The following is a 27,237-nucleotide window of genomic DNA, read 5'->3' on the forward strand; positions in this document are numbered from 1 at the left end:
TCCTAACTGGAGCATGCAGTTGCTGTTTATGTTGAAATGTTGCTTTTACTGTGCAGTATTTTATTCTTATTCTGTTTTTTTATAAATATTTTTTATATTCTATCTTTGTTTGAGTCTATTGCTGCTGTTGCCTGTCACTTTGTTAATGTTGCACTGAAATTTCTCCGTTGTGGAACATAAATGATATTTCTGTTTTAAAGCTTTTTGAGCTTCTAAATTAGCAAAAGAAATGAACTCATAAAATAAAACTGTGTTCATGTTAATTCAGATGAAAGGTTTTTGGCCAGGTCATGTGCTTCTCTTATTTGGGAGATCTTGGGACACCGCATGTGTGGAGGAAGGTTATTTTTGGATAAATCTCTTTATTCTTTTGATTAAATTAACACAAAACAGAAATATTTCAGTTGAACTGGTCAATGAACCCTTTTCTCTTTGTCTCTTATTCTTTTCACCTTACCTCATCCTAGCACATGTATTAATCATACATGGGCTATGACTAATACTTGGAGACTTGTTTGTTTTGTTTTATAATCTCAGTTTACACATCCTTTTCTCTGATGAATGGAACCAAAGCATAGCAAAATTCAAATGAACGTCAGATAAGCAAATATTAAAGAAACTGGAGGTTTTTATTCAGTGCTGTGAGGGTTTGTTCTGTTAGGATTCAGTGTTCATGGCTGCATTGCATGTGGTAGATGTAGAAGAAGAGACGTTTTAGAAAGTTCCTAATGTGAATTCGCTGCTGCAAGTTCTGGCAGGAAGCCTGTTAATCAGGATTGACATTCATGAGCGATTGGAGCGAGTGGAGTTGAAGCTTTAACTGAGAAGAATTTCAATAGAAAGACTCTTTGTCATCTGCATGCTTGTCCCTCTGGGGCCTGTCTTCAGGAAGCTGGTCCATGTTAAATACGCTGACATGCTCAGCAGGGGCTTGATGCAGCTCGTTAGACATGGAGATGAAACGGAGCCCGGTCCGAGTCTGGACCTGTTTCTTTTGGGTTGGACCGGATTGTCTTGGCAGCAGAAGTAAGTAGAAATGATCCAGTATTGATCTTGGAGCCCATCTCCCCCTGCAGTGATGTTAGCCTTTTATATGAGGTATATTTTAAGAAGGTCAGCAGGAGTTTGAAGATCCCAAATGCAAACACAGGATTTTATTGGAGACGCTGAGAATCCAGTGTGATTTGCTTAGTTTTTCTACTTCAATGCATTTTAAATAGAAATTAAATTCTTTGTCTTACCTTTTTGTATTAAAATAACCATGTCTATGTTATGAAAAAATACAATCTAATGTGAAGGAACTGGCTTCGACCTGCATTGGCTTGCAAACATTTAGCCACCTCTCCAGCTGTTCCTCATCTTTGCCAGAACACTCAATGTATTTATTAAGATTTATTGTATCAATATAAAAATCTGGGCCGATATCCGATTTTAACATTGCTGCTACAGGCGATGTTTACCAAACAAACACCGCATGATATCCCATTCTGAAACACTTTTTCTTTTAATGGTTTATTTTTGTGTTGTATTTGTTTCGGCCTCTTAGCCAGGACTCCCTTTAAAGGGAGTCCTGGCAGTTTGCAGTTTTCTGGCCGATTACTGATCTTTTAAAAAGCTTAACCTGCCAATTCTGATTTTGACCGGTACCAATTTTTATGAAATGTTGCTCAATATAGCAAGAAGGTTGTTGAGTTGGCAACAGTGGTTCAATTATTAATTGTAAATATGCAGACATAACTTGGTGGGCCGGTCTGTCAGTCAAACCTTTCTCACTGGACAGCCAAAGAGGACAGTGGTTGATTGTTGGACCTTTGACAGGCTAGATAAGATCGGTGGATAAGATTCACTTTTAAAAAAAAGACTTAAGCTTAACTTTCTTTGTTTCATTTGCATTAGTCAGACAGAAAGATGAAAACGTATAACACATGTACCGGATGCTTCTTGCACTTTCTGAGCTTCGGTTCCCAGAGGAACCAAATGAACTGATTCATTCGACTGAAAACATGTTTTCATAGTGCTGAGCATTAATATGTCAGTTTCTGAAACAACTCAAACAGTGGAGGCCTCAGGGCTGCACAGGCTTCCAGGCTGATCGGAGGGAGTCTCAGTTTTTGAAGTGCTGAGCTGTGAGCTGCAGTGATTCAAAGGCCAGATGGTCCAGAGACGCTTCTGCCAGAAGCCAACTTCATTTCTGCCAAATGTTTGTACTCAGCTTGAAGTCAAAAGACACAAAGTCTGGTGTCCAGAGTGTCAGAGAAGCTGTCCTCCATGTTTTAGTTCTTTCTCTGGTTCTCAATCAAATCCTGGATCTTTGTATCACTAAGCTGCACACAATAATTTCATTTAGTCTTATTTTCAAATTTGCTGATATTTATTGATATTCTTGTGGAATAAACAGTAGTAGAATAAATGATAGAAATATTTTTTTTTACATGATAGAAATTTTTAAGACAACGTTTATGCAAAATCGGTGTGTTTCCATGAAGCTGAATTCATTTTAGTAATTTCAATTTGTGCAGTTTTATGGTCAATGGAAATGTAGCTGGTGATACTGATGCAGATTATTAGTTATTGGCCATAAATAAATACTGTTGTTCCTGATTGTTACATTGATGCATCCCTATTTGAATTAACTGGAAGGTAAAATAACAGAATTATCATTTTTGTTTAGATAATTGATTTGTTTTATAATCATTGACGGTGAACGATCTAGTCCAGACGTGTTTGTCTCACTTGGTGTAAACTTAATCCCTCTGTTGACTTTAGGTCTGTGAGTACTTTAACTCCGTTTACATACAATGTTTTTCTTTGGGTTGATGATTCATCTTAAGGCTTGAAAATTAAGCATGGCCCAAATTTCTGGTGAAGAAAAAAAGTGTGATATATGTAGCATTTTACAGTAACAACCTAAAATCTGCCATATGGTTTGTTTTAACTGGGCCACGCAGAACGACCCGCCAGCCACAGGAAGTGAGAGTTATTAACGACGCTGATGTTTTTACAGCCTACTTGCTGTCCAAGAGGAGGCCACACCTGTTGGTACATTGCTCTGTAATTGGTGTTATGGTGCTACCGTAATTCTCAGCCTCCATCATGATGAGTGGGTTCTTAAGGTGCTCATTAACCAACAGGATCAGAGCCAAGAACGATGCCAGCCCATGTTAACTGGTAGTTTGGTTTTAAATCTAGCCGTGTGGGAATATTCTCTGTCTATACCACTTCTTCCTGAGTGTCGGAGACAGAAACTGAGGTCAAAGTTGACAGGTAAAGCATCATTACTATGGATGGTATCGGCTGATGTTGGTCGCCTTCTACAATACTGGTATCAGTCCGTTATGGATAAACTGGGCTGATGTGAACAACCAATGATTGTTCCATCTTTGTGTTTTATGTTTCAGGAAGAGGTTGGTCATATGACAGTCATACTGATTTAGCACAGGGCTAGAGTGTTTTACTGATGTAGGGCTCAAACGATTAATCGGATTAGTTTTATTAATCATGAGGAATCGATTGTTTAAAAAATAATTAACTAGTTTAGTTATCAAATATCAGTTCACTGATCCATACAGACAAAAAAGCCATTTCCTGAAAGAACAACATAGCCAAAGCAGCAATTAAACCAAACAAAACTGAACAAAAATGTAAACATTTTGCATTTAAAATAAATAAAACTTTGTCTGTAAATATGTTCCACCCAAAACTCCTCGAGTGGCAGCTTTAGCTTCACTCGCTTCATATTCTTATTTATTTTTAATGTGTTAACGTATTTCTAACTTTATATAAAAAAAGTTTTAGTGGCTAAATGAAAAATATGCATCATGTGCCATTTTAAAAAATCTAATTAATCAGTTAGTCATCATAATGATCAATTACTAAAATGATTATTAGTGCAGCTCTAAAATGAAGCAGAGAATCGGTGTAGGCAGTTTGTTTGCTTTTAGGTGGTCTGGGAAGTTTCTGAAAAAAATATGATATTGATAAATATTGGTCATGAGCCATAGAAGAAATATTGAGTTTGGATATCATTATTGGTAATTATTATATTGGTTCATTACCGTCCCAGTGACTCAGTTCTTCTAAGAAGGTCCAGATTTGAACTGTTCAGAACATTAATGTGACAATGCAAATGATCAATTAAATTATAAAATTATTTTTTCATATAACTTAATGTAGTGTTTTGTTATTTCTTCTCAAACTTTTTAGATTTGCAGCTTGCATCAGAATCAAGGGAAACAAAGAAACAGCAGAAATCTGAAATAGAAGGAAAAATATGAACATCCTAAAACAGTGAAAGAGCAGATCAGGTCAGAACGCAGTCATCTGTAAATATATTTGCATGGTAATATCTGCATAGAATATGTGTTGCATGTCTGGTTTGTGCAGCTTGTGACTCAGAAGCTCCATGTGAAACGTGCAGCCTGGTGGCCTAATCTCCAGATCTATTTTTAGGTCTGTGGATGATGTAATTCAGCCAACAAAACTAGAGGCATTCTCTGAGTGTGTTTGCGTACAGAGGAGGGGGCTGCTGCTGTGTGTGAAGGATGACATGGATGTCTGTAATTCCTGGGAGAATCTTTGGGATGTGTGAAATCCTGCCGTTTCCAGAGGGAAATCTGGATGTGACAAAAGAGATTTCTTCTTTTATTAGTGACGTTTTTTCAGGACAGAAAAGCTTGACGCTCCTCTGCTGTTGTACGTGTGCTCCCATCGCAGGAGGCTTTCATTTTTCAAATTACAGGTCACCTTTGTTGTGGTTAATGTCCGACTCAGGAGCCTGTCATTACAACAACCTGCCTGAGAAGCATCTCCAGGTCCTTCAGGTGCTCAGAATGAGCAACCAGCTCAACCACATCATTCAAAAACATTTCTCCTTCACCGCATCTTCAGATTTATCAATGAAACCTTTTTTATAGAGTCTGTTTGTGCAGTCAAGTGTCACACAAAGTGCTTTCTGGTGGTTAAAAATAGGCAGACAGACATAAAACTCTTGGAGACAAACAATAAAAATGTTCTAAGGTGACAGGACAGAAAACCCCGAAATAAAATCAGTTAAGGCAACAAGGAATAAACAGAGGGAGGGAAGTCCATCAGTTCTTTTGTAATGGCTGCTTCCTGATGGACGTGCGTTGTTTTTACCTGGGAAATTCACTGTTCGATATCTTAGAGTTGATTTAAGATCTTTGGTTTTTGGACCTGATGGTGTGTAAAAGTTTAGGTCATTTTGTCGTTATTTGCTTCCTCCTCCCCTAATGGAAGCCTGTTTTTGTTTTTTGTTTTTAAAAAAAACATTAATAAAAGGATTTTAAACAAGAAACAAAGCATCAAGTTGAACCTTAGTGCATATATTTTCATTCTCATCCTTCATCTGACCTCTGTGCTCATCTGACCTCTGTGCTCCTCTGACCTCTGTGCTCATCTGACCTCTCTGCTCATCTCTACCCACCTTCTTTTCATCACCATTTGCTGCCAGGACTTCATGTGTTCATGAATTACCTCAACATGCTGGATGTTGCATCTCAAACTCACGAGGAGAGAACACAGGATTAAATCGTAAAGATTATTTTCAGATCAGTATTTTGATAACTTATTTAAATCAGGTTGAAATCTGAAGTTTGTTTCTAGTTTCTAAGAGATTTAAAGTCAGTGGGTTTTCCTTTAAAAATAATTTAATGATTTTGTATCATCAGTGGTTTTGTTTTTTAAATTTCTTTACTGGTTTTTACATCCTAACTAAAGAGTTGCATAAATTTTATCCTCTTTTATCCACTTTTTCTAAAAATGAGCAGATATTCTGGATTTTTTTCATCCAGTCATGCTCATTTTAATCAGTACTGCTCTTATCTTTTTTTTTTTTTTTTTTTTGATTATCACAGTTGTGGTAAAACGATGCATTTTTTAAAAACCATTATGAACTTCAAACAAGCTGGACGAGTTTCTACATTTCTTCCCTGAGGGACTGAATGCAGAGCAGAGCTGCTGCTGGTTTTAAACAGACCATCATGACGTGGTTTCAGTCATCACTGCATCTGCTGCTGCTGTTTTCTCTTCCTTCATTCTCTCTACATTGTTGTTATGCTTTTGTTCTGGTTTATCTGTGGAGTAAAGCTGACATTTAAATGCTGTATTGATGCATTTTTCCTGTCAGACACTCAGACAGAAAATCCAATGAGACGTTCCAGATGCATCAGCAAAGCCACATGCCAGAGAACATGAATGATCTTGTCCCCGTGAGGAATAAAATGTTAAAACATGAGAATTAACTGCAGCATGTTGCTGCACGTTTAAATGCTTCCGATGGGAAGGAATATTGTAAATGTAGTTTTCAGCCTTTTGCTTCTTGGATGTGTTTGTTTTTGGTGTTGAGCTGAAAATTTGGTGTTTAGATTCTGTTTGGAGTCATTTTGACTGGTCTGTGTGCTTCCTGTTGGCTTTCTGTAGCATCAGTGTCTAACATCTCATTTTAAAGTTCAGTCATCTTTAAATGAACTTTAAAATGGTGAGTTTTCTTGTAAATTTATCTTTTCCACCTCATGAATTCAGATTAATGTCATATACACAGAAAAAATATTAAACCTCAACTCTTTGGACGGTTTAGGATGCTGCTAATCTGACAATGAGTTAAAACACAAGTTTCATGGTTGCAAGGTCTTAAAAATGTATGAAACTCTAACCCTAACCATAACTAAGCAAAGTAATAGTTTTAGTAAGTAATGGTGAACACTAAAGTGCTAATAACATTAGTTTTGTTAATGCTAAATGACTTTACCACCATGCTATCTGGCAGAAGCTAGTGCTAATGTGCTAAATTGATATCCTCCATGTGTCAATGACAAAACCTGCATTTCAGCACATGTCACCTTAAATCAGTGGTTCCCAAACTTTTTGTTCTGCGCCCCCCCTATGGATTACAAATGGCTGTCTGGTTGAAACGACACAGGGGAGGGGGGGCATCGACTTCATTGGGGGCAAAATGAATGTACGTAGCTGAAAATAGACACCAACATCGGTAGCCTACAAGCTACTTGTTAAGCTTAAGGTTCTGTATTGATATTAGCTAGTCATCTTTTAGCTAACATTAGCTAGTCATCTTTTAGCTAACATTAGCTAGTCATCTTTTAGCTAACATTACCTGCATCCAACAGCTTTACTCAACTCAGTCGGTTAGTTTGGAGGGAAAAACTGTGAAAAGTTCTTTGTGTTTTGCTGGTTTGCTGCCGTGATTCTAACACAAACCTACGTAGCTCCGCCCAGCAGCAGCAGGTCTCCTTCACAGGTGGAAACCCAGCGCGAGCGTCGTAGCGCTCATGTTGCGTTTAAAGGCGGCTCGGAAAAACAGGTTACCACATGTTAACAACGGATTAAACGGTTTTAACTGATAAAAGTGACAGAGGACACAGATATGGGAAGTGTGGAAGCCTCTACTGTATCAAATTGACAGAGGAATAACAGAGAGTTGGCCATTCTAAGGTAAAAACCCAGCGCATACAGTGTTCATGTTTTGTTTTGTTTTTTCATCCAGACGGCTTCCCGCGCCCCCCCTGCAATGACACGGCGCCCCCCCTAGGGGGCGCGCCCCACAGTTTGGGAACCTCTGCCTTAAATGGAGTCAAATTTATTTCTCACCTTCTTGTACAGTTTGCGCTCTGGAAGTGATTCTGTGGAACGACCTTTCACTCATGGTTTCAGTTTTATAGTTGAGTTTTGCTAACTGTTGCATCAGGAAGACTTAACACGTTTACTGTAGTTCTGCAGTGATGCATTCTGGGTACTACAGAAAAAACTCTGTTACTCTAAAATATGAGGCTACTGGCTGCAGCAAACCCAACTTTTCTTAGCTCTTTTTTTTAATCCTGTCCGTCTTCTCTCTGTCTTTCAGAATGAAGATGCTGGGGGCCGGGAGTTAAAGCCCTCCACCAGAGGGAAGCTGGTTCACAGCTGGGGCTGGGCCCCTGCCTCAGGTGGGGGTGAAGAGCCCCCACGGCCCCCCACGGGTCTGGACCATGGGGGATGGCGGTGTTGGTGCAACTGGAGGAGATGGGGCCAATCAGTCCCATGTCCTGTTCGACAACTTTGTCCAGGCGACGACGTGTAAAGGCACCCTGAAGGCCTTCCAGGAGCTGTGTGAGCACCTGGAGGTGAAGCCCAGTGAGCACAGGATCTTCTATCACAAGCTCAAGTCCAAACTTAACTACTGGAAGGCGAAGGCGCTCTGGGTGAAGTTAGACAAGAGGGCCTGCCAGAAGGAGTACAAGAAGGGACGTGTCTGTGCCAACACAAAGGTGAGCTGAACCTCCGGAAACGTAATCGTTCCTGTAAAGCTGCAGCAGGACGTTTCAGAACATTAGTTTATGTTAAATGGGGATGTATTATGACAATTCAAACTTTGCACGTTTTTCTACTTGCATTTGGGTCTAAACTGTTTGTAAAAACAACTCAAGCTTTTAAGAAAAAAAAAAACAAAAACCTACCTGGTTTTTGGCAATAGGTTAATGTTTGTTTGAAAAACCTCCCAAATGTTAAGTCCCGAGCTGAGCTCTGGTACACTACGTCATCTGGTTTTACTACTGTATCCTCTGTATAATGGCTGCTGGAAAAGACAAGTGTTGAGTTGTTTACTTACCAGCCAGAAACAACTTGCTGCATTCTTATTGGTTGTGCAGGAGGTTCCACTTCTACTTCTCAAAGATGTGCAGTTGTATATTTGTGCATCTGTTTGCACTCATTTTCCCGTGTGAGTGTAAACGTTGCGTTAGGGGGCGTGGCCAACAGCAGCTTATCTGAATTTAAAGTGACAAAGGCCCTAAAACAGCTGAAAATAGGCAGAACTGAGCAGCTAAAATCTAATTAAGAAAGCTTTTGTGAAAAAAGTATTGAACCTGTTTTGTGTAGCACATATCCTGTCCTAACCTGTTCAGGGAAGTGTGAAAGGTCACCTTTAATAAATCACCAGCAATAATACTGGAAAAGATGAAGATAATATTGCCTTACAGAAGTATTTATTTGATCTTTTTCTCTTTCCGTTGCATTAAAATCACAAACTTTGATCATTTAAGACATTTTTAGTCCCCCTGTGTACAACGTATTTCTAATGTTCAGTCTTCTGTCCCTCTGAATTAATACCTTCAGTTACAGAATGATGTGACTGAATACATGCAATACAGGCGATAGAAAATACCTTGTGCTGTGAACACGTCAAGATGCATCAACACAACTAATTTAATATGACACTTAAACAACAAGCATCTGATGGAGAATGGTGAGTTATTGAGGCTCCGAATAAAAAAGACACCTGGAGCAGTTAAAACAAGCCTCAGCGGTATGAGCGTGACAGTCAGACAGCTGAGCAAACAACCTGAAAAATAATACAACTTATCAGGCTAGTGGACCTTTTTCAGGGATGGACGTTGCTGGGTTCGGCGATAACTTTAGGTTTTATTTTTACATGTATATTAAAACTTTCACCATGTCATGACATTAAAAGATGAGACAGATATTGAAGCTTCGCTGCCTCCTCCATGTGGTCCAACTGTCATCTAAAACTCTGTTTGGTCAAAACAACCAATCAGAGCCGGGAGGCGGGTCTTAGCGCTGTCAAAGGACAAAAGGGTTTGCTCATTAAAAAAGCTAGCTATAACTTTGGATTGTGTATTTGAATGCAATCTACATTTGACTTTGAATGTTTCCTTTTTTAACTGACATTTGATATAGGCAGTGTTATGAAATGTATTTGACATTCTGTGTAATTTAAGTTCATGAGTTTTCAGTCTGCTAAATATCGTAACTGGTAGCAGGTTCCTCAGCTGTGGTTCTGATTGAACAGTTGCTGCATTTTTCCTGCAAGTTTTTTTTTTTTTTTTTTTTGAATGTTTTTGTCTAAATTTTATGGTTTTTTTGCCATTTCACTTAGCCAGCAGCATCTTTCACTAAATTGAAAAATGATCAGCCAATCCATGTAATCTGTATCACCATAAACCCTATTTATGTATGGAAGCAGGTGGATTTTGGGCATGCTGAAAGGCGGCGTGTTGCCCGTTAATCACAGCCGTGTCAGTAAATCTGCTGCCTGTCCTCAGTGTCTGATCATCGGTGCGGGGCCATGTGGCTTACGGACAGCCATCGAGCTGGCCTTCCTGGGGGCCAGAGTGGTGCTCCTGGAGAAGAGGGACGCCTTCTCCAGAAACAACGTGCTGCACCTTTGGCCCTTCACCATCCACGACCTCAGGGGCCTCGGGGCCAAGAAGTTCTATGGGAAGTTCTGCGCTGGTGCTATCGATCATATCAGTGAGTGCATTTGATACTGCAGCTCTGGTTTCCCTCAGAGCCATGGATGAAGACACCGGGTGCTTACTGGGATTAATCCACACTGTTTCTTCTCTCTGTGGGTTTTAGGTATTCGTCAGCTTCAGCTAATGCTGCTCAAAATGGCCCTCCTGCTGGGGATCGAGATCCATGTCAACGTAGAGTTCAAGGGACTCATCGAGCCGCCTGAAGACCAGGAGAGTGAGAGTAAGACTCGAACTGCTGCTTTGTATCGGTTTCATCAAGCAAATATCTCTGGGCTGCTGTAAGCCTGGCGCTGCGGATGCATTTCAATCTGATTACACATGCTGTTTGTTCTCAGGGATAGGCTGGAGGGCTGAGGTCCACCCCAGGACACACCCTGTCAGCGAGTTGGAGTTCGATGTCATCATTGGAGCAGATGGAAGGAGGAACACACTACCAGGCAAGTCTGCATGCACAGACTGGAGGAAAAGCATTAGTAATGCACTTTTTTCTTCCACTAAAGGGACCTATTATGCAAATTTCACATTTCCCACATTTTTGTACTTCCATTTGGGTTCATACTGCTTCTAAAAACAGCCCAAGCATTTAAAAAACACCCAGCTGTTTTGTGGCAAAAAGTAATTTTTTTGGTGTCTGGAAAATGAGCCATTTTAAAAACCTTCCTAATGTAACGTCACAAAGCAGCAGGCAGTGCTGGGACGGTGGAATGAACCCCAACAACCCAACAGTTTGACGTATCTGTTAGTAGCTTTAACCTTTAACTTGGATGACAGAAATGGTGACCAGCAGGAAGTCCAAGAAATCATTTAGAGGCTCTGCAGCAACTACTGACGTTATAATTCAAAATAGAGAATAGAGACACCTGAACAGACTGAAAATATGACCCAAACTGAATACAATGAGATCAATGCAGCACAAGAAGACTAACTTCAACCTTTTTGTACTTCTGGAGACTTAAAGTATACAAAAAGCATATCAAATGTGTTAAAATAAGTATATTTTTCCTGATATGCTCCCTTTAACAGCAAACAGAGCCGTTTGTTGTTCCCTCTCCGACTCGTCAGTGATTATGATGTCACTGGTTTGCAGCTGCAGATGGACAGCTGACCTCACTCTGCTCCTCGTGAGCGCTTGTGCACATCTACATGTTTGTTTGTGTTGAGCTGCTACATTAAACTTCACAACGTGTTTGTTGTCCTGGAACAAGAGAACAGGAACGGTTGAGCTGGCTGTTTGTTTCCTGTCTGAGCGCTGAGCCTTTACCGAGTTCTGACTCCATAAAAAGAACCCGTGTCCTCTGCTTGAGCTATCCACTTTCAGCAAAATACATGCATATGGCGTGAAAAGCTGGGAACTGTTTACATTGTCCAGAAACAGAACATCTGGTAACATTTAAGCGTTCTGAAAGCAGATATTGTTTGTGAGTTGCTCTAGCTGGTGGTATGTTTTCCTTCTGAAATGTAACCGTTCGGGTCTGTTAGCCGCGGCCACTGAACTGATCCACTCCTCTGTTTCTGCAGGATTTCGACGGAAGGAGTTCCGGGGGAAGCTCGCCATCGCCATCACCGCCAACTTCATCAACAGGAACACAACGGCGGAGGCGAAGGTGGAGGAGATCAGCGGCGTGGCCTTCATCTTCAATCAGAAGTTCTTTCAAGATCTCAGGGAGGCAACAGGTGACCGACGGGCAGCTGCTCAGTTTCTGCAGACATTTCACTTGAAACCGAAGTAACAAATATCAATAATTACTGAGACAATATATTGTCCAGCAAAATTTGTTACTGTGACAGTCGTATTGGTCACTCTGGATTGTATATAGGGTTCACAAATTAATTTGAGTAAAAATTTGCACTGTTAGATTATTATTGGAACTATTTCATTGCAAAGGCTAGAATAAAACTAATGTTTTCAATGATATTGAGGGTATAATAATTGAGATCAGGATGATATAGTTGTTAATTTTATAAATTACTGCTATATGGAAGCAGTGCATGCAAAAAAAAACAATAGATATAAATACAAATGTTATAATAGTTTGAATAATTCTGGGTTTTGTTTGAGTTGCCAGCCTTGCTGCAGTTTTATTGCTGACTAGACAATGTCCTCGGCGCTCTGAATCCCATAATTGCTGCTCCGGTCCTGAAATGACGACAGGATTGGCAGCCTTGGCAGCAGGGGGAAGAATTGTGTTCTGTTTCTGACAATCCATCTTTTTTCTCCTTCTCTTTTTAGGTATTGACCTGGAAAACATTGTGTATTACAAGGATGACACACATTACTTTGTGATGACTGCCAAAAAACAGAGCCTGCTGGAGAAAGGAGTCATTCTGCATGTGAGTGATCAAAGCGTTGGTGTCTCTTCCTGCTCCTCTTTACCCAGTATGAAAGCTGCGAACACGCAGAAGCAATCCCAGTCAGAAGAATGTCACTCCTGTGGCTCTCTTTCATTATTTTGTCTTTTTTTCTTCTTTGTGTGACTTGGCCAAACGTTGGTCTAATGGCCAAACCGAGCCAACAGCGTTCAGCAGCTCGCTGACTGCTGATGTCTTCACTGTAGACGGTGGCTTCCTTTCTCTGGGCACTTTCCTCAGGAAACAGGAAAGACCCTTTAAATGCCTGCCTTCATGTGAACACATAACCCTGCTGTGTGTTATGGAAGAGCTCCTTACAGTTGGTTCAGTTTTGGAAGACTGAGTCAGGATTTTTGGAGCTCTTTAAATTACCTGAGGTTGGATTCTCCACTGTTACCTGGAAAGTTTTGACACATTCAGAATATTTCATGTTTTTTCCCAAACTTTCATGCCCCTTTAATCTAATAGTCATAAAAGGAGTTAGCCTATCAGCAATACTATTAAAGCCTAAAATTGCTTCTTAATGCGTAATATAACCATGTTCTGCAAGTATATTTTCAAGTATTGCATTAGAAAAGGTTGATGGAAATGCCAAAAATTCAAAATGACTTCCTCAGTTTTGTAAAAAAGTTTTAAAGAAAGCTGGTGATTGTTTTTTTATTTTTCTAAAAAAACAAAAAAACAAAGACCTAAGGCTCTAAAGCAGCACGTTGGATGGATAAGTTCTGATGTAGTGAACCCTCCCTGCTGCTGGTAGGAACAAAATTTAGATCAATTTCAAAATCCCAAAATCCAGCTCACTCTCCACTTTTCTGAGGTGTGTAGATATTTTGCAGCCTCTACTTCCTGTTTATTGCAGCCCTGCATAGTCTCCACATCAGATGAAAATTACGCTTTTTGTAACTTGGTTAATTCGCTCCAAACTAAGAGGTGCAAACACGCCTAATTCACATTAGTTGCGATCTTTTAAATGTTTGCTCAAAATTCGCATGAGAGTCTGATGGAAACATGGCTGTAAAAGGCGTCAGAATCTGATTGCTGTTGTTAAGTCTCCCCGTTCTGTCTGTTGTTGTCCTGCAGGACTATGCAGACACTGAGCTGCTCCTGTCCAGGGCTAACGTAGACCAGGCTGCCTTGCTGTCCTATGCGCGTGAAGCTGCAGATTTCTCCACCAACCACCAGCTGCCCACCCTGGACTTCGCCATCAACCACTACGGCCAACCCGATGTCGCCATGTTCGACTTCACATGCATGTACGCCTCGGAGAACGCTGCCATGGTCCGCCAGCGCAACGGCCACAAGCTGCTGGTGGCACTAGTGGGCGACAGCCTTTTGGAGGTGAGGACCGATTGTTCTCTATCGGACCGGTAACGTTTGTAATTGTTCAATTACAGTTATAATCAAATATAACCACAAGAGCAACTGGTAGAGGAATTGTAAAATATCTTTTAGGAAAAGCTCCTTTGGTCAGTTTGCACATCAAACTCTTGGAATACATCACCATAAAATCTGAAAAATATCACATCAGTGAACTGTTTTAGAAATTCATGTACATAAATAAATAACAAATACAATTAATATCTTTGAATTACTTCAGTTTTGTAATTAATTCAAAATCAGCAGATCTTTGTATTTTTCATTTTACTGCATAACTCTAACTTTATTGCAAATTTTCTTCAAAAATAATCAAAAACATTAGGTTTGCTTACTCCCACCTGTAGGTGGCAGTATTTGATTCTTCTATGGCAAATTGCAAAAAGTCACATTTAGCATCATAAGTGCGAAATATTTCTGACAATCTGGTCGTTTTTAAAATCTTTTTTCTTAGAATCTCTTTTCATAGATTTGAAAGATGTTTGATGAGGACAAAATATCACAGAACATTTCTTGCCAAACTTTCTAAAGTATAACCCCAAAAATCAGTGATTTGATTGCAAGAAAACATAAAAATCAATTGTGAAATCCTGTAGGACAGTTTTAGTTTCCTCTGCTGCAGTGTGACCATATTAGGTAAATGAATGTGCTTTTCTCTGCAGCCGTTCTGGCCCATGGGCACCGGCATTGCTCGCGGTTTCCTGGCAGCCATGGACTCCGGCTGGATGGTGAAGAGCTGGGCGCAGGGAAAAACTCCTCTGGAGGTTCTGGCTGAGAGGTGCGGATGTGGAAACACTCGTACACATGTGCCAAGATTCACATTGTTCCTGCGTTCAGATTTACACACAGATCCACATTCCTAATCCACCTCTTCAGATACTCGCTTTTATCTCCAAGTGCTTTACTAGGAACTGTACCCGCTTGCGATTTAAAGCTTCAGTCCCACCTCTCTGAGTACTAATGGGATAAGAAGCTCTCATATGGCCTGAATGTGGCTGAATGTGCAGCATGTCTCTTTGCTTTGCTTTAATGGTTTGTTAATGGACTGAGATGAGCCGGTCCAGTACAGGGAAGGAAAGCTCACTGTGTTGTTCTGTTTTTTAGGGAGAGCATATACCGGCTTCTGCCTCAGACAACACCGGAAAATGTCAGTAAGAACTTCAGTCAGTACAGCGTGGATCCGACCACACGCTACCCCAACATCAGCCTTAACTTCCTCAGGCCCAGTCAGGTGAGTCTGACTGCTCACAAACCACAATCTTGTGGTTGTCATGTGACAAAATGAGGAAAGCTTCACTTCATTTTGTAATGACATCAGTCTGCAGTCTGGCATGCAGTAACAATGTTTATGCTGCAGGTGCGACACCTCTTTGACACGGGAGAAGGAAGGGAAATCCGAATTGAAATTGAGAATGTGATCAACTCGTCAACGCCGAAGCTAGCCCGGAATGGTCTGTATTATTTATCTTTCTGTTTTCCTTCCTGGGGTTATGTTAATTAGCTGAGCATTAGCAGTGCATCTACAATGTGTTGAAGAGAGACATCACTTTGTTTAAATGAAATAATGAATGACTGTATTTTCACTCCAGACAATTACCTGCTTGACAAACAGTTTCAAGGTAACACGAAGTCTGAATGCATGGTGTTCCTCAAGTTTTCTAATAGTTTTAACAGTTTTAAACCCTCCCTGCTTTGTATTCATAAAGAAAGAAATGTGAAGGTAATGGTGGAATGTGAGAACTTTGTGGACGAGTTGCACACGTTTCCTTTCGTGACTCACTAACCCGGCCGGATATGCTGCCGTCTTCCTGGATTTTTTCAGCAGCTTGTTTTAAAGATTCCCTCTTAAATCTGCAACCTCTAACTTCTTGTTTGCATCCATTTCCCCATAAATCAGTAAAATTGAGTGTTTTGAGATTGATACTAACGCTGCCTTTAGGATCATGGATGACAATAGTCGTATGACTTTTTGCCCAGTAACAGCGATGTTATGCTGATTGCATTTCTTTCCATTTTTAATCCTTCAGATCCACTCAACCTGCTACTTTAACTCCAACATTTTATTTAGTTATTTTTTGGTCTTTTCTTCCCAGAATCCATTGCTCGATCCAGTAAGCTGCTGAACTGGTGCCAGAGGCAGACGGAAGGATACAGGAACGTCAGCGTGACGGACCTCACCATGTCGTGGAAGAGCGGCTTGGCGCTGTGCGCCCTCATCCACCGATACAGACCCGATCTCATGTGAGTAGCAGGAGTCAGAACCTGCAGAGTGACAAAGAAAGATGGCAGATTTGCTTTTCTTCTGATGTTCTGTTACAAACTTACTAGTTAATAAGATCGCTGAGGAGTGAATAAATAATGCTACATGACCAATGCATTATTATTTGGTGTCACTGATCTGTCCAATACAGCAAAATATGTTCCCAATTATTCTTGAGTACAGTGAAATGCATATTTGAAAAACGTCCAATTTTTAAAGGGACAGCATTATGTGAAATTGACTTTTTTGAGTTTTGCATCATATTATAATGTTATTCTGTCATCAAAGCATACCTGTAGTGTTGCTTTGATTCCTTCATGCGTATTTAAGAAATCCTTTAATCTCCGTGACAACCATGCAGCTGGGCAACCCGCCTGGTTGGACCTAGCCCCGCCTTCAAGGCGCAGCTCTTCCTCAGAGCTGCAGCCTCCGCCTCACAGAGCACCCCTCGGCTCCTTCAGACTAGCCAGCAGCAATTAGCAAACATCTGGTGGAACTGCACATCTCCTGAGCTCATTATAGGAGCTACTTGTCAGAGCAACACTGGTAAAAACTTCGCTAAAGGGTTAATAGAGGAGTGACGTCATGGTGACTTCCTGAAGGCGGAGTTTCAGAAAGAGCAAGAGTTTTTAAAGAAACAGAGACCCAATTTCAAGGCATTAAATTACAAAGTAAAATTTCTTTTAAGTCATATTTTATATACAATTAAGTTTTTAATAACTGAAGTTAATATAGTTGTGTGATTATTCTATAAAATGGCACTGTGTGCCCCTTTAACATAAAGGCTAATAAGCTGCTATTTTCCGTAGCTAATTTGAGGCGTAGTCTTATGCCTTCCTGCTGCTCTGTTCTCTGCAGTATGTTAAGTAGTTTGGCTTTCTGCTCTGATGGAGCCTGCAGTCAGCTGCTTAACACTCACTCTGTTTGTTCTTCTATTCCTGGTTGCAAACACTGCCAAGTATGTCCCCCAGTGGTTAGCCTGGTGCTCAGCCTGCAGTGATGGTGTTCGTAAACAGTTTTTTATCACCCAGCAGGGCTTTTGGTTTTAAACTGATGGTTAACGAAGTCCCGCCGGGTTTGCTACTGGAGCCCTCCTCAAACCAAACCTTCCTCTGCAGCCCATAGATGCATAAACACTCTGCTCACCATCACACACACCATAAACAGCGCAGTTTCCATCCGCTGCGTCTAATGGGGTTTATTACCCTCTGGAGGTTATGCTGCAATTAACATTAGAAGCTATTAGTGGCTGTGTCCTACCTGACCTTTGCAGAGTAATGCTCGGCTGCGTCTGATTGGCCGGATGATGGGAGGAACAGAGTAATGAACGGAGGTTCAACAGAACCGCGTTCATGCGTTCTCATGTACAAGATGGATGTAAAGAGGGTTCAGAGGGAGGTCTCACTCTGTCCCTGATGTGATGTTCGGATGCTTATGGTTTTAAATGGACTTCATGTTTCAGCTGAGATGTATCGATGATGCATGTTAAGAGTATTTTAGGCTGAAGTATGATGACATTTACAGTAAAGCTTTTCCACAAAGTATACAGCAGTTAGCAGTGCAGAAATGCTGCGTCGTCAGTGGTTGTATTAGTCCAGACTCCCTGGCACCTCGTCCACATGAGAAGTTAGGGGGTCTGCTTGGTTGGAGAAGCCAAACTTTGGTTTCAAATCTGGTTGCAAATCATGAGATCATCTGGTAAAAACATTGAGAACTGCAGGATCCTTCGGTTCTCTGGAAGTTTGAACTGCTTGTTTTGTGTTTACGGCCCACATCATTTACTGTTTTGCCTCAACGTTCCAGTCACAGGAACAAAGAAATTCAGTTTTTTTTTTTTCTCATTTATTGAAGCGGTGAGGTGAAACGGCTTAAAAACAGGACGATGTGGGTTTGAAAACAAAAGGAATCGGTTCCAAAGAACAGAAGAGTCCAGCTGAGCAACTTCACATCTGCCTTTTGGATCATATCACTGAAACTGGGATTAAATTTCCTTCATAATTTGGATTTTACTGAGATATTTTTGTCACCTAAATTCATTTGTTATTCTTAATTTTTATTTTTAAATGTGATATGCTGCTTTAGAGTTGCTATAACTACAGTAATAATCCGGCAGCATCAATGTTCTTAGTCAATAGGAGTTTTTTTCAGTTGATCTTTTTGATTTCTTTGATTTTCTTTCTGATTCAGTTGTTGGAACTACAACCCTAAATAGGAACATGGTAATGAAAACTAACATTTTAATATTTATGACATTCAATAAAAACCAAACTTAGCCAATTGATTTTTCGGAGAAAATAAATGAATCACGAACATTAATCATTAAAACATCTCAGCTTCTTACTGAAGATGTTTTAGCCAAACACTAGCAACAGAAAACATATTTTTATTGGTTTTTATCTTTATAAATGATTAAAATCAGGTTGGTTTTAGCTGTTTATGCACCATTCAGTGTTCACTGTACCTCCCTGTTCCGGGTTTTGTTTTCCTGCTCAGAGACTTTGACTGTCTGGATGAGGAGAACCATGAGAGGAACAATCAGCTGGCGTTCGACGTGGCAGAGAAGGAGTTTGGCATTTCGCCATGCATGACCGGCAAGGAGATGTCCTCAGTGGTGGAGCCAGACAAGCTCTCCATGGTCATGTACCTCAGCCAGTTTTATGAGATGTTTAGGGACACAGTGCCACCTGGAGGTGAGCGGCAGGAAAACACAGTCGCCCTTGTATTTGTGACTCATGTTGTTTGGTTGGTTTGTTTCCCGGGTTCGTTCTGTTGATAAAATCCTTGATACTTTCAACCAGGTGCTCACTAAGTGCTTGATATTCAAACTGCACAGTTTTGTATTAAACAAATATTACTGACACCTAATAAAAAGACGTGGACATCTCTTTCTCACCGTCTGAAGCTGAATTGAACTAAACGTTTCTGTTAGTTAAAATTACTAAAATTATTCATATTTTCTAAATGCCAGTTCTGAACTTGGTGAGAACATTTTTAAAGATGTTTTTGAAAATTTCTTTGTATTTCTTTTGCTTACGCAGGAAGCTCATTTACCTTAAAACATTTTGTTTGGATTGTTTCAAAGTAATGAATATTTATTATTCCTAATGTTCATCTTATATTTGATACATCAAGCAGCATTAAAGTATAATGAAATTTGGTTATTTTTAGTTAAATTGGTGATTTGTTCTCAGATTAATTGGGTGTACGGAGTGAGACGTTTCAAAGCATAACAATTTATTATATTTTATTTTCTTGTTTCTGCTGTAGAATACTATCACAAGACATCATTAATAACAGTGATAAACATCAAATAATTGTGAATTAAAATGATCTTTGTTTTGTTCACTTCTATTGTTTTAATCTCCAAAGTGTACTGGTGGATAAGTTTCTATATCTGTCTTAAAATGTGTGAAAATTGCTTGAGTTTTTCTGTGGGAAAAATGTTCTGCTCCGTTTCTGATGTGATCTGCTTTTATGCCTTTGAATCTGTTCAGATAACCAGAACTTGAGTCCAGAGGAGAAAGCTGCGCTGATTTCCAGCACAAAGTCTCCCATTTCCTTCCTCAGCAAGCTGGGTCAGAGCATCGCTATTTCCAGGAAGAGAAACCCCAAGGTAAAACACACACACACACACAAAACACCTAAACTACAAAACCTTCAGCTCCTATTTTCAACTCTTCATCTTTAAGCTCATGCTTCAGGTCAAAATAACACCTCGCATTTTGTAAACAGGATAAAAAGGAAAAGGATGTGGACGGTTTGGGCAAAAGGAGGAAAACCAGTCAGTCTGAAGAAGTGAGTCTGACAGAGAAACTTGTGATTCTTAGTTCAGAAGACCATCCATCTGGAATGAACTAATTATTCTCACTTGACCAAATCTGGATTATTTTGTTTCTCCAAAGGAGGATGTTTCCAGGTCCTGTCGGGAAGAACGGCCGTCTGTCCCTGCTGTCCTGTCGGAGAGAAAAATGGACTGTGCTGCTGCAGGAAACCACAACAAAGTGAAGGTGATGGCCACTCAGCTGCTGGCCAAGTTCGAAGAGAACGCCCCGGCTCAGCCTGCAGGCCTCAAGCGACAGGTACGCCGGAAACATGCAGGACGTGTTTGATGCTCCTGCAGCTGCAGGCGGGGCATGTTCACATCTGGTTTGAGGTGACAGAATCTTCTGTTTGACCCGGCCGAGCTGTAGGCCGCGGTATTAATGAGCTGAAGTCCAGAACGCTACCGGTCAAGCAGATGATTGTTTCCGAGTCATGTGGGCGACCTTGCTGTGCTGACTGGACCCGAATGATTCACAGTTCTTTGGTTTGCTGGCTGCTGATGATGTGTAATGTGAGGAGCAGTGGGATGGCTAAGTTTCTGAAAAGGAGACGTGTCCTGGGTTTCCTACGGAAACATGGAGTGGATCAAACTGGGAAAAACTGCATAAGAAATCCAGATGTGTGAAACTGCTTCTGCTTGGTCTCCTTTGCACATCCCAACCTAATGTGAAAACGGCAGACTGTCTTTACCACAACCCCGTTAAAGCATCCAGATGGGTGTAAATAGGAAGAACAGAAGCTAGGAGATGTTCCTAAATGAGGCTCTTTAAGCAAAACACTCGACAAATAGTCAATATTTTATATCAAAATTATAAAAGTGGTTTGACTCGTTTAACATTTTTAACCAAAATAATTGCAGCATATAATTAATTAGTCACATTTTCATTGAACACCATACTCTGATATTAAACCAACATTCTCAATTCAAAAACCCTTTTTAGTGCTGAATTGTTGGATAGGAACGATGAATATATATAGTTTTTAATCTATTCATCAGATTATTCAACCATCAGATGAGAGCAGCTTGTTTTTCTGTTCATTCAGCTTTCCAGTGTTTCAGTGGTCATTCATGGATCTTCTTTAGAAATCTGGACGCTGATGTAACCGGATCCTTTTCTGCGTTGTGCTGGTTATTGAGTGGACAGGCCGTGACACTGACATTAGCGTTAGCTGCTACATCTTTAGCTCTGAGATGTTATTTTAGGCTTTCACAGCTTTGCCGACAGGCTAACTCGTTTTAGCGTAACTTTAACACAGTAATAGTCTTTTCCAGTATCTCATCAGATCAGTTGATGAAGCAGAATTTAACTGTGTTAAAATCCCGGCAGTATTATTGTAAGTGCATGTAAAACCTGGCTGAGGTTGATAATTTAATCCCACATTATGGGATTAATCCCACATTATGGGATTAAATTAAACCATGCAATCTCCGTGCTTTACAGCTTATTACTGCTGAATCCGAACTCTGTGGAAACGGTGTTTCTTTTACCTTATCTTAAAAAAACGAGGCTCTTTTAGGTTGGTTTTAAGGAAAGGTTGGGTTGGTTTTAAGGAAAAGGTCTTTCTTCCTGTTGAGAATGAATTGAAGTAACGAGTTAAAATTTTTGCCAAATAAAAAAACCCAAAAAACTTTTTGGTAATTTACAAGTGGACAAAACAAACAAAACAGATTTCCTATGTTTTCCTCTGTTTATTTAGATTAGTCTCCTCCATGACATTCCTCCATATCAAAGCTTCTTCTGCTCCCTGATATGTTGACACCATCATCATAAACTCTTTATTTTCTCCTCCACTCGCCTGTGACTCTTTCTTTTGTCTGTTTTCTCCCTGGCCTCTCCTCACCTCCTCTCTGGACCGTTCCATGACGCCTTGCATGATTGTTCTGTCTCTCATTCTGGCCACTGCCATGTTTGCCTGACCATTAAAGGGGGACTCTCTGCCCAACCTGGACCACTTTTTGCCCCCTTCCCCTCCACCGAACCCTGTGAACGAGCCAGTGCGCCTGGCTCCTGTCCCTGCATGGAGAAAGGTAGATGCAGATCTGATTAACCAGCAGTGAGGAAGCTGTGCTGCGTTGTGTGTGTGTTGAGCGAACGTTGTGTCTGTTGTGCCATCTCCTCCGTGCTTCTTCTGCTCTGGTTCAGAGACGCACCCAGCAGCAGGAGAAGCTGAGCATTCGCTACAAAGAAATGGTCAAATGTCAGACGCTGCCCAGCAGAGGGGATCAGGTATGGTTAGTTAGCGCTGTAGTTCTCCAGCCCTTAGAAACTCTTCACATCCTTAGATGATCCATCATAGATCACAGCTTTTGTAGAGAAGATGTAGAACGTGCACCTTTAGTGTACAATGATAAATAATTCTGCAGTTGCATAAAAAAATACTGTTTTGTGATCGATAACAAGTGATGCTCCAATCTGCCGATACCGATTTTAGCCAATTACGATTCCCAGTATCGACTCTTAATAATAATACTGAGGCGCCAAGACGAATTGGAAGTGAAGGACGGATTGTTTTCTCCGGATGTTTCTCCCAGGATAGCCTTGGCTTCTGCTTCTACTAACGATTAGATGCGTACCTTTGCCCTAATATTTGATTTCATCTTGCTGATCTTACTTATGTATGAAATATGTGAAGGTTAATATTCTTACTCTGTAGAAAAGTGTTTGCTGCAAAGCCACAAATACTCAGAGATCCTCCAGCCCTTTGGCTGCCAGAGTGACGGCTGCTCTCCATGGCCGCCGTATCTTTCATGGAAGACGCTCATTGATTGTTTTGAAGTCATCATGACAAGTCGCTTTGGAGTCAGAAACCATTCAGACAATGTCTGATTGCAGTCGCATTTAATTAGTGTGAAATGCAGCCTGTTTTCAGATGGATTCGTAGGGTGCATTCACACTGAACTCTTGTTAGTTTGACTGGGAAGTCTGGTTTGACTGGGGAGGCGTGAATGCATAATCAACTCTGATGCAGAACAAAAAAATTAAGTTTGTTCTGCCTACAAACCTCCGTCTCAGTTCGGTTGAGGTGAATTCGTCCGTGGTTTGAATCTAAGCAGATTGGGGACCGCTCCAAAAACAGGAAGAGGACCACACTGCAGGGCATTCTGGGTAAATGCAACCAAAACAAACGTGCATGACTAGCACTAGCAGGAGAAAAAAAAAATCCTACAAGCGTTTCCTTCAGTGGTTTTTGGTGCAGCGCCCCCACAGATGAAGAGGGGAACAGGTTTTTCAAAGGGTTTGGTTGGTGTCACAAAGAGAACTGCAGCAGCTGAAAATGTAACAAATGTTTCAACTTTGATCTCCAATCGAACCAAGTCCCTGTGTGTGTGTGTGTGTGTGTGTGTGTGTGTGTGTGTGTGTGTNAAGGGCATCTCAAAATATTTGTCGGGGGTCTTGGTCAGTTTAGATTTTTCAGATAATTTCTTTAGCAGCAAGAGCACAGGAGTGTGGCTTATAATTTCAGCATCCCAGTAATTTGTAAAGATGCAAGTCTTTGTATGTGTGTGTGTGTGTGTGTGTGTGCGTTTGTTTGTAATACTTTGTGGGGACGATTTTCCTGACACATATTACATTGTGGGGACCAAATGCTCCTTGTGGAGACCAAAGCCTGGTCCCCACAAGGGGAAACCCTGTTTTTGGGTCAGGGGTCAGAGTTAGGACTAAGGTCTGAATTGAGTATGGGTTAGGGTAAGGGTTAGGTATGTGATGGTTAGGGTTAGGAAAAGGGTAAAGGTAAGGTTTAGGCAGTAGAAATGAATGGAAGTCAATGGAAAGTCACCACAAAGATAGCCTCGCAAACATGTGTGCGTGTGTGTGTGTGTGCGTGTGTGTGTGGTGTGGTTTTTTATTGGTGTTAATTAGTCTTTGTTGTAATTGTTGCAGACCAACTAAAAGCTCACCACAGTTGTTTTCCTATCCAACTTGTCGATTCTCCCCACGTCTGGTCTAGAAGCTCTGCTGCATTTAACGCTATAATAAACTTTTGGTTTATTATGACTTGTTTTCTTCAGTTATATTTACTTTTGCACATCTTATCGTTTTATTCTTCCTCTCCTGAATTTGCTGTTCCTGTCCCTCACTTTTCAAGGCCAGAAGTGCTGCAGAACAAACGTCCAGCTCGGGCTCTCGGAGCTGCCCAAAGAAAACCATTCTGCTCCCTTCCTCCTCCTCCACTTCCTCGCTCTCTCTTCACTCAGAGGTGACATAAAGTCTGCTGTTTGTTTCTGTTTGTCTGCCTCCCATAGCTATAAATCCACAGCAGACCTTCCTCTAGCCTCCCTTTACTCCAGCTGCTCTCCGTGTTTTCCCATCAGTGTCACGTTAACTTTGTGGAGAGATCAGGTTGTCTGTAAAAGATGGGAAATTGCTTTTAGAAACCCTTCTCTACTCGTTTCTGTTTTCAAGAATTTACCCCCAGAGCAAGAGGAGCTTGAATACTATGAAAGGCCTCTGATACACAGGGTACAGTACTGCATCTCTGTATGTTCATAAAACCTGTTAGAGCCAACCATGACGTCTCACCAGAGCTCCTTTAACAGGAAGGGAAGCTGTCACTCACAGTTGACCTCGCTCCCATTCACATCCCTGGTATTCAGGAGCGGGCCGACCGCCTCATCTCCAGGTTTAAGGGCAAAGCTGATAAACCACCAAAGGTGCTCAGCATGCATGGACATTCTTCTACCTTTGGGCTCATTTGTTGCACAGATCAAAACGTTTCTGCTGAGTCTGCACATCTAATTTCCCCTTTCAACCTTCCTCTGCCTCCCGGAAGCCTAAGAAAAAGCCGTCCCGTTTCTTTTTAGAGCAGTGGTACTCGAGCCGAGGCCCGAGTCCGAGCCCAGCCTCACCTCTGTCCTCCCCTGATGCTTCCAGAAAGGTCAGACTGAGACTCACCCTCTGCAGTGCCAAAAAATAACAGTTTTCCTTGAAAATAAAACCGTAATTGAAGTTTCACCTTAATTTTTCACATTCTGAGTTTATTTAAAGTGAAGTCTGTAGTTTTGTGACAGATGCTTGTGCCACATTTGCCTACGAAGTGCAGTGAATCCTTTCGCATCATGTACACACCCTGCTTTAAATTACTGCATGAATGACGGGCTCAGTTTGCGCCACAAGCTCGGCTAATTGATCCAGAAGTTTGAATCTTGGTGCTTCATTCCTGCAGTTCCACTTGGTAACTAAATCAACTGCTTTTCTGCAGGAGCCAGTGAGGCCTCTGGACTCTGAACAGATGCCCATATATGTGCTTAGTATTCAGGAAAGAGCTGAACAACTTGAATTTCAGTTGGAAGGCAAGCGAGTCGGGCCGCAGGTGAATCCCCCATTTAACACAGACAGCTGAAAACTGTAAACGACCCCTTGTTCTCCGGTATGCTAAGCATGTAATCAAGTGACTATAGGAGAGCATCAGAATACAAGTTACACTATGGCGAGCATTAACTTTGCAGAAATGCAATTCTTAAAGGGCATAACTCATCATATTTTAAAGGGAGAAAACCTTAAAATGTTCGAGGTAATCTCTCAGGAAGCATTTCCTTATATGGATAATGATGTGCATTAAAGAGTTTCTCTGTCTGCCTGGAGACGACTCTGATTCATTTCTTAATCATAAGAGAAACATTTCTGACAGGAAAATGTGGAAAGAATGTCTGATGCTTATTGATGACAGAAAAAGGACGTAGTGAGCATCTTTGCAAAGATCATCTATTCAGGAAATTCATAGAACTTTGTAAAAGGAAACTAGGTCAAGAGAGGCAAAAAACCCCTTTTTGGAACTATTTAGCAGTTTAGATTGTAAGTTAAATCCATTTTCTTTCATGTAAATTAAACCCATAAAAACTTTCCTCTCTCCCTCTTGAGCCAAAGAAAAAACCCTCTCGTTTTTTTATGGAGCGATGGCACCTGGCCCGCGCCCAGAGCCCCCCCGACAGCCGCCCGTCCGCCTGCTCCAGACAGGTAGTCGTTTCGCACCTGGAGGGCACGGATTGCTGACGCTGACACACTGCACCTGCATTTGGTGTTCCAGCAAGATGCATCACCACAGTTAGCTTCAAAATGGCTTAACACGACTAAACTCACTGCAGATTTTCATCCTGCTGAGAAATGAAAACACAAACTGAGCTGCAACCTGCTGCACAGTGATTGTTGTTGCTGTGATTAATAATTGTGTTGTGTTTTTCTGTAACTGTGGCTCTGAACTCTAAATATTATCACAGAAAGGCTTTCCATTCATCTGTTCTGGCACTTCTCATTCTGCAGTCGCAATAAATTCTGATGCTATAGTGGATAAAAATTGTATCTGAGAGGTTAAATAGGATAAAATCTGAAGATTATTGTTTCAAATCCAGATGAACTACCAGCTTTAGTTGAGAGCAGGAAACCAGCTTCCATTTTGCTTTTGGTTTTCAGTCCTTGTTTGTTAAAGTCATTAAATGTGTTTGTGTGTGTTTTTTTTTAGCATTTCTCACTTTGTAAAGCCAGTTTTTTCCAAGCTAGGCCTCCATAAGGTTGCTGTTTTTGGATAAGACTATGGATTGAGTTTATGTTAGGTTAATGGTTAGTTATATATGTACAAGTAATGGTTCGGTTTAGGCTAAAGGTCATGGTTAGGGTGCAGAGATGAATAGAAGTCAATCCAAAGTCCTTGTGAAGGTAGAAACACATAACTTGTGTGTTTCATCATGTCTGTGTGTGTGAGAGTGAAAAATGCTGCTTGAAGTGACTGTGGAAGAATAATCCTTACGCATTTCAGAGGCACCGATTAGATTCCTGTTTAGAAACTTTATTTTTTCATCTGTGAAGCTCAAGCTGAGACAAAGTGATAAACTTCAAGTGTTTATTTCTGTTGATTTGGCTGAATATGACTTGCAGCCAAAATTCAGTTTCTCTGAAATGTATAATATTATTTAAGACTTAAAAAAAAAAAAAAAAGAATGTTTAGTGGAAGGAAAAATGTTGTAGCATTACGGTGCTGACGGGCCAAAACTCCTCCCATTTTGGGGGAACATCGGGGGGCTCGTGATGATTTGATAATCCATGTCGTCTTCTGGTCCTCCAGGATGTTTCTGGTCCAAAATAAGTTCAACCGTCTACCAGGATGTGTCACAGAACGTCATGTTTCTATCTGCTGGCAAGTTTCATGGCA

General features: G+C 40.9%; 1 protein-coding gene across 2 annotated transcripts in view; it reads left to right on the forward strand.

The window, feature by feature from the left end:
* The window catches only part of mical3a (microtubule associated monooxygenase, calponin and LIM domain containing 3a), a 98,874-nt gene that overhangs the window by 34,749 nt on the left and 36,888 nt on the right, over window positions 1–27,237 (forward strand). For both annotated transcript variants that reach the window (XM_016672044.1, XM_016672042.1), the window contains exons 2-25: window positions 7,877–8,279; window positions 10,074–10,281; window positions 10,390–10,506; window positions 10,622–10,723; window positions 11,805–11,960; window positions 12,517–12,617; window positions 13,716–13,973; window positions 14,672–14,787; window positions 15,114–15,240; window positions 15,367–15,460; window positions 15,599–15,628; window positions 16,103–16,250; window positions 18,763–18,959; window positions 19,764–19,882; window positions 20,002–20,064; window positions 20,172–20,348; window positions 22,019–22,120; window positions 22,236–22,319; window positions 24,181–24,291; window positions 24,498–24,554; window positions 24,632–24,745; window positions 24,865–24,969; window positions 25,294–25,404; window positions 25,953–26,048. In XM_016672044.1, coding sequence (XP_016527530.1) covers window positions 8,001–8,279; window positions 10,074–10,281; window positions 10,390–10,506; window positions 10,622–10,723; window positions 11,805–11,960; window positions 12,517–12,617; window positions 13,716–13,973; window positions 14,672–14,787; window positions 15,114–15,240; window positions 15,367–15,460; window positions 15,599–15,628; window positions 16,103–16,250; window positions 18,763–18,959; window positions 19,764–19,882; window positions 20,002–20,064; window positions 20,172–20,348; window positions 22,019–22,120; window positions 22,236–22,319; window positions 24,181–24,291; window positions 24,498–24,554; window positions 24,632–24,745; window positions 24,865–24,969; window positions 25,294–25,404; window positions 25,953–26,048 — 3,072 coding nt within the window. In that variant the 5' untranslated portion in view covers window positions 7,877–8,000. The remainder of the gene's footprint in view (window positions 1–7,876; window positions 8,280–10,073; window positions 10,282–10,389; window positions 10,507–10,621; window positions 10,724–11,804; window positions 11,961–12,516; window positions 12,618–13,715; window positions 13,974–14,671; window positions 14,788–15,113; window positions 15,241–15,366; window positions 15,461–15,598; window positions 15,629–16,102; window positions 16,251–18,762; window positions 18,960–19,763; window positions 19,883–20,001; window positions 20,065–20,171; window positions 20,349–22,018; window positions 22,121–22,235; window positions 22,320–24,180; window positions 24,292–24,497; window positions 24,555–24,631; window positions 24,746–24,864; window positions 24,970–25,293; window positions 25,405–25,952; window positions 26,049–27,237) is intronic.

The sequence above is a fragment of the Poecilia formosa genome, unplaced genomic scaffold (genome assembly GCF_000485575.1).
Source record: "Poecilia formosa unplaced genomic scaffold, Poecilia_formosa-5.1.2 Scaffold55, whole genome shotgun sequence".
NCBI lineage: Eukaryota > Metazoa > Chordata > Actinopteri > Cyprinodontiformes > Poeciliidae > Poecilia > Poecilia formosa.